A 7,194-nucleotide genomic window follows, 5' to 3' on the forward strand; every position below is an offset into this window, starting at 1 on the left:
TGGCAGTAAAGACATTTATAATGTTACAAAAGATTAGATTTCAGATAAACACTGTTCTTTTGAACTTTCTATTCATCAAATAATCCTGAAAAAAAATATCGTACACAAATATTTTGTACAATTGTACACATTAAATGTTTCTTGAGCAGCAGATCAGCATATTAGAATGATTTCTGAAGGATCATGTGACACTGAAGACTGGAGTAATGATGCTGAAAATTCAGCTTTGCATCACAGGAATAAATTACTTTGTGAAATATATTCAAATAGAAAACAGTTATTTTAAATTGTAATAATATTTCACAATATTACTGTTTTTTTTACTGTATTTTTAATTAAATAAATGTAGCCTTGGTGAGCAGACGAAACTTCTTTTAAAAACATTAAAAATCTTAGTGGTTCCAAACTTTTGGACTGTACTGTATATATATATGAGTCATTCCATGAAACCGGTACGATTTGAGTCCCTCTGACCTTTTTCAGTGTATTTTATCAATTGGGTCACCAAAATATATTTTTAAAAGATTTTTGTATTAATTGAAATGTCTCTTTTAATAATGTTTAAAAACATGACATACATTTTATCTTCATATTAGAAACTATTTTGTTTTTTTCAGTTGACATCACCTATTTTGCCATGTCCCTCAAGGCCTTCTATGAAAGTTTATTGGGATATGAATAATAAAATGAGAAAAAAGTCCATTCATTTTGCCATTCCCATAAATATCCATCTGTGCTTTTTTGCTGGTAATGTTTTTTCATACATTAAAATCACATCATTTAGTCCCGTACCTCAGTAACCCCTCAACCCTGTCACACAAACCATTCTCCCCCTATAAAAATAATGAATTGATACTTATGTGACATCATTAATAGGAAGTGACATCACAGAAGTCTTCTGAACAACATTGTGAGCAGACACATGCAAGCTACCACCACCTTTAATAATTATAACTAAATTATGTTGTGAAATTGTGTTTGTCAAACTTAACGACTCAACCCCGTTACATCAAATAAAGATAGAAAACTATTACTTGTGAAAATTATTATTTCAACATTATTCATGATCTCATAATATCATGCATGCATTTTTTAGAGCAGTGGCCAATTTGGGCATAAAATCACAACCCCGTCACACCTACATTTTTACTTTTTTTTTTTTTGTTAAGTTTATGAAAAAGGTCATTTAAAGTTAGTTGAATTCTGTCTGAAATGTTCAGAGCAATCATAAGAACACTGATTTCAGTTCAAATTCTGAAGTTAAGCCTTTGATCAGAAATGACGAGGTTTCTGTCACAAAAAGTGCTCATTTCAGGCTTTAGTATAGCAAAAGTGTGAGATTTTATGTAACTTTTATATTTGCAATTACTGAATTAGTGTGAGGGACATCTGATTAATAGGAAAATGTTGATTTTTATCACAAATACATTTTATAATAATATTCAGAGAGCTCCCATAGTGTCCATAACTTAAAATAATGACCAATAATAATAGGGATTTGATGCCTGAGATGGGAAAATGTGTTTTTCTGGAAATTAAATATGTCATCAATGTTGTGACGTGTTCAGAAAAATAATACATTTTGGTAAAAAAGTCCAAATCGTACCGGTTTTGTGGAATGACTCGTATAAATAAAATATAATCTTTCTATTAAAAATTGCAAGACCTGGAGAACATGAACATGATTATCAGGTTTGTTGAAGTCAGCTGGAGTACTGCGGTCATGGGAAATAATTCAACTGAAATTCACTAAAACTGTTATGCAATACATACCTGAAAAAAAAAAAAAAGCTTTGTCTTATGGACACCACTGTATATACGACAACAGAGGCATATGCAACAGAGCGTTGCATAAAATCATTTATTTAAACAATGCATCTACCATCTCATACAGATTGATTGGAAAACTCTCCGTCGGAGCTTTTGGTCATCAACACTCAGCTTTTGTGTAACAGGTACAGCTTTGTTCAGGTTAATCACGACACACCCAGCATTGTACAACGGTAACATTTCAAATGATATCAAAGTTTGGTTTCACATTCCAGTTTTCTGAACCTTTTAAAATGCCGCTCCTTTTAGCATCACAGGCTTTCTGCTTCAAACATAAACGTTTGGGCAATATAAATAATTATTGCTAAGCCTCTAACTACCTTACATTAGATTAGATTAGATTAAGAAAACGTTATAAAAATGCAGAAAGTTGGAGTATAACTGCATGCTTTGGAAGCACTGATCTACCAATATATAAAATATACAAAAAGAAATGTGCCGAAACTAGCATGTCATAGAGCAGGATAAATATCTTAAAAGTAGGACACGTCGAATATGTACCGCAATCTAACGTGTTTGCCATGTAAGTCACTGTGTAACATACCCATACACTTACTAACTAGCCCAAAACATTCTCTGTTTACTAAGGCAATAATTACATTAAAAACTGTCTAGTTAAGAAACAAGGTGTTTTTCCCTCCTCTCTCAGTACATTAATGCTTTAGCCACGGGTGAGCCTCTATCGAAGCTTTACTGCGGTCGCCGTAGTCGTAAAGGAGCTCTTCTCCTTCCTGGATGTCTCTGGAGGCCACGAGGATAAGATGAGGTATTCCATTAATGTCATGGAGTTTGGTTTGACAGTTGCCGTTTTTACTGTGGTTGATGAGCCTTCCCAATCGATCGGACTCTTTTGTAGCGTCCACACTGTTGGGGAACAAAAGTTTTAGACAGAGCTTATTATCGCCCATCTCTTTATATAAAGTCCAACTTTATAATCGCAAAATGCAAACTTATATTATTATCGTCCAGCTCTAATCTGCTTCTTTGAAACGATGTGTATTGTGAAAAGTCAAGCCACTTTCATTTTTAAATCGCGCTTAAAGGGATAGTTCACCCAAAAATGAAAATTTGATCGTTGATGGAAGTTTGCATCGATTCTGTTAATACTATGAAACCATTTCTATTGTATTAAAGGGATAGTTCACCCAAAAATGAAAATTTGATGTTTATCTGCTTACCCCCAGCGCATCCAAGATGTAGGTGACTTTGTTTCTTCAGTAGAACACAAATGATGATTTTTAACTCCAACCGTTGCCGTCTGTCAGTCTTATAATGCGAGTCAATGGGAACACAATTTATAAGAGTCAATAAACGTGCACAGACAAATGCCAAATTCAAACACCTGCGGCTCGTGACGACACACTGAGGTCCTAAGACACGAAACGATCGTTTCTTGATTCGCTCTGACAACGGCAGTGATGTCTAGCACTCATTGAAGTATATGCGCGAGACATCACTGCCGTTGTCAGAGCGCGATCAGACCTCACTAACCGAGTGCTGAACGCAGTTGGACATAGTGGCGTATTAGAGGTAAAAAAATGATATAAATACTGTTCGTTTACTCGCACAAACCGTTCATTTCGTGTCTTAGGACATCAGTGTGTCGTCACGAGCCGCAGGGTTTAATTTGGATTTGTCTGTGCATGTTTATTGACTCTTATAAATTGTGTTACCCATTGACTCGCATTATAAGACTGACAGACGGCAACGGTTGCAGTTAAAAATCATCATTTGTGTTCTACTGAAGAAACAAAGTCACCTACATCTTGGATGCGCTGGGGGTAAGCAGATAAACATCAAATTTTCATTTTTGGGTGAACTATCCCTTTAATACAATAGAAATGGTTTCATAGTATTAACAGAATCGATGCAAACTTCCATCAACGATGAAACCAATTCAAATGTAGCAAGACAATAACAAATTATTTAGCTCAATTCAGATCAGTTCAATAACTGTAAAGGTCATTCATTATGAAATGAGTTCAATTCAGCCATTAGCAGCTCTACCAGGGCTGCCCACTTTTGAGTTCAGCTTGGAGTGAGAATTTTGGGGGTTTCACGATTCAATTCATGAGCTTCCGATTCGATTTCGATCTGGATTCAATATTGATTCATTTGGTTAGATACATGGGAATACTTATAGTACATGATAATTTTTCCTCAAGGGAAACTTTCTTTCTCAACTAATGTTGTAAACTATAGGCCTATAGGGAACCCTGTCAGCTGGTACATTATCATCAAAGGTTATTTAAAGGGTTAGTTCACCCAAAAATGAAAATAATGTCATTTATTACTCACCCTCATGTCGTTCTACACCCATAAGACCTTCGTTCATCTTCAGAACACAAATTAAGATATTTTTGATGAAATCCGATGGCTCAGTGAGGCCTCTATTGACAGCAATGATGCAGAAAGCTACTCAAATCATATTTATCAGTTCATGTGACTACAGTAGTTCAACCTTAATATTATAACGCAACAAGAATACTTTTTGTGCACCAAAAAAAACAAAATAACAACTTTTTAACAATATCTAGTGATGGGCGATTTTAAAACACTGCTTCATGAAGCTTCAAAGCTTTACGAATCTTTTGTTTCAAATCAGTGGTTCGGAGTGCCAAAGTCACGTGATTTCAGCAGTTTGATACGCGAATCGAATCACTGATTCGAAACAAAAGATTTGTGAACTGAACTGTTTTAAATATGTTTTGAGTATCTTTCTGGATCTTGAAAAGCCATTGGATTTGATCAAAATATCTTAATTTGTGTTCCGAAGATGTACGAAGGTCTTAAGGGTGTGGAATGAGATGAGGGTGAGTAATTAATGACATTATTTTTATTTTTGGGTGAACTAACCCTTTAACAACTGATTTGTACACAATTGCATACAAGGCTGTTTTTATAATAATAACAACATTATCATGATATTAAGAGTAAAAATATTAATATTAATATGTAACAGTTGCAAAATGCTTTCTCTAAATATGCCTATACAGTTTATGGAATGGCTTTTCTAAGATAAATGTAACGTTATGTGACATTGTTTACAAGCTGTTTTATCTGCGGTTGAAACACTGAGTGATTACATGATACATTTTAGTAAGCTGTACTGGTTCTTTCAACATACCTTCTGATGTTCATTCATGTTTATTTGGTGCTATAACTAGTAGTAAAGAGGAAGAGATGATCGGCTCACGTGCCGCTTGCACTGAGGCACTACAGTGATCCGTCACGCCACATTAAAAGCGACAAAACAGTATCTATTGTTTCAATTTCGTATTAAAGCATACAAAATTTGAAAGCTAAGACTGTTTCATATCAAAAGTAATCTGCTCTGTCTTGTCTGTCAGTGTCTGTGTCCTCTTTGCTCTGCGATGTTTTTCACTGCTTGAGAATATGGACGCGTGGTGCGAGAGTAGGCTTGTTTGAGATGCATCAGCGCTGCGCAGACCGATTGCCGTATGGCATCAAAGTACCGCAAGTACTGCTCTTGCGGTACTTTGTCATATGTCGAGATCTGCGCAGTGCAATTGCATCTCGAACAAGCCTAATGTAAGAACAGTGTCAACAGCGTGGCTCTACAGAAGACAGTCATTTCATTATTCAGCTCGAGTCAATGTTGATTCAGTTCAGTTCAATAAGTGTCAATAGTGCAAAATTCATCATTTTGGAAAAAATTTGATTCAGCAACAAAGCAGAAGACAACAGTGTCATTATTCAGCTCAATTCAGTTAAAGTTTTTTCTCATCCAATTAGTGTTAGGACAGTCAAAATGATAATACTGCTGGATATTAAGTGTCTCTTAGGCCCCGTTTACACCTGGTATTAAGATGAGTTTTGGTCTAAATTACAAGTAGATGAGAGAGAGACATTCCCGTTTACACCTGGTGTTTTAATCCATCTTTTTTGTCCACTTTCGAAGGATCTATGGGCGGGTAAGCGTACAGAGAGCAGCAGCTTTCATTTCTGCACTGATAGCCGCAAGACCACAGCTAACGTATAATTTTGAACCCATAATGTTTACACATTAGGTCAGTAGGCGGTGTTTTGCGGCTGTTCGAATGCATTTGTCCACATGAGCGTTTATAATACTAAAGCAATCTGGTCGAATGTGTTTTTAAATACCTCTGGAAGTTTTCGAGTCTGGACAACAAAATGTTTTACACCTGTATTTACTTAGCGTCGTCCACTGGTGATCCGATCGACTAAAACGCATCTTATTACCAGGTATAAACAGGCCCTTTTAGACAGCGCTATCCTCCTTTTTTCAATGCCCCATGATGTTTTGCTTGAATTATGGGAGTAACTTCCGTTAAACTGTAAACAATCAGTAAAAAAAGCTCGATTTATGAATGCAATATGCTTTTTTTGGATATTTTTCTACTAACCCTTCAACCATCAAACATTAAAAGGAAACCTAAAAGTGAAAAAGCATCAACAAAGTACTTTCAACAGACCATGAATGACCCCCAAAACTCGATTCTGGGTTAAATATCACTGTAGTAATATATGTCTGTATTATGTGACATGTGTTGCCTTAATTAAAATGTTCCTAAACTTAAGCATTGCATGATAATATTTCAAAGTGCTTTCTGTCATTTTGACAGATAACATTTTATTTAGTAAATATTAACACTGTTAATAGGGATTAAAAGTGAAAATGGGAGACAATTACATTTTAAAGCATCCATGTGAAAAACACAAGTGAGGATTTGGGGGGAAAAAACGAAAGTTTCTTATGCATTCCAGTGAATTATTCAGGGGATGTATCGTAAATTAAATCAGGAGAGCAGACCACAAGTGTGCAGTGCATGTTGTCCTTTTTCATACTATTACAGCAGAAAGGGAAAAAAGAAAATAATCCTGAGGAAAAGAATTCAGCGACTGAAAAGAGCTCTTGCCACAGATATTCTTAAGATACCATTTCACATTAAAATACCAAGCGTTACGTTATTCTCCTGACGTCTGAAAATAAAACATGAAGGAAAATTGACAGCTCACTCAGTCAAACTGACGGATAAGGATTATTTGTAGCACAACCTTATCATTTGAAATGATTTGTTTCAGTCTTTTTGAGTGGAAGTTCCCCAAACCGGAAGTACCTCCCATAATTCAAAATGCAGTATGCTTGTCAGGAAAAAGGTGGGTAAATAAATGACTTCACTTGGCTTAAAAGGTTTCTGGTTTCACTGTCAGCATGAAATCACAATCAACGACATTTACTTTCTTCTACAGAAGTGAAAATGTATTGCAAATTGTTGTTTTAATGTTGACAATTTTCTTCAATTTAATGGAAAAACTAGATAAAACAAGTGGAAAGTGGGTGTGGTGCTTGAACCTACCAATATGTTTTGCTGAGATACT

General features: G+C 35.3%; 1 protein-coding gene across 1 annotated transcript in view; it reads right to left on the reverse strand.

The window, feature by feature from the left end:
* Positions 1–1,847: 1,847 nt before the first annotated feature.
* kmt5aa (lysine methyltransferase 5Aa) overlaps positions 1,848–7,194 on the reverse strand; it is a 10,212-nt gene continuing 4,865 nt past the window's right edge. The window contains exons 6-7 of the mRNA XM_048181220.1: positions 7,173–7,194; positions 1,848–2,694 (exon numbers count right to left, since the gene is read on the reverse strand). The exon at positions 7,173–7,194 is cut by the window's right edge and continues 169 nt beyond it. Of these exons, the coding sequence (XP_048037177.1) occupies positions 2,484–2,694; positions 7,173–7,194 (233 nt within the window). The 3' untranslated portion in view covers positions 1,848–2,483. The remainder of the gene's footprint in view (positions 2,695–7,172) is intronic.

The sequence above is a fragment of the Megalobrama amblycephala genome, linkage group LG2 (genome assembly GCF_018812025.1).
Source record: "Megalobrama amblycephala isolate DHTTF-2021 linkage group LG2, ASM1881202v1, whole genome shotgun sequence".
Classification (NCBI taxonomy): domain Eukaryota; kingdom Metazoa; phylum Chordata; class Actinopteri; order Cypriniformes; family Xenocyprididae; genus Megalobrama; species Megalobrama amblycephala.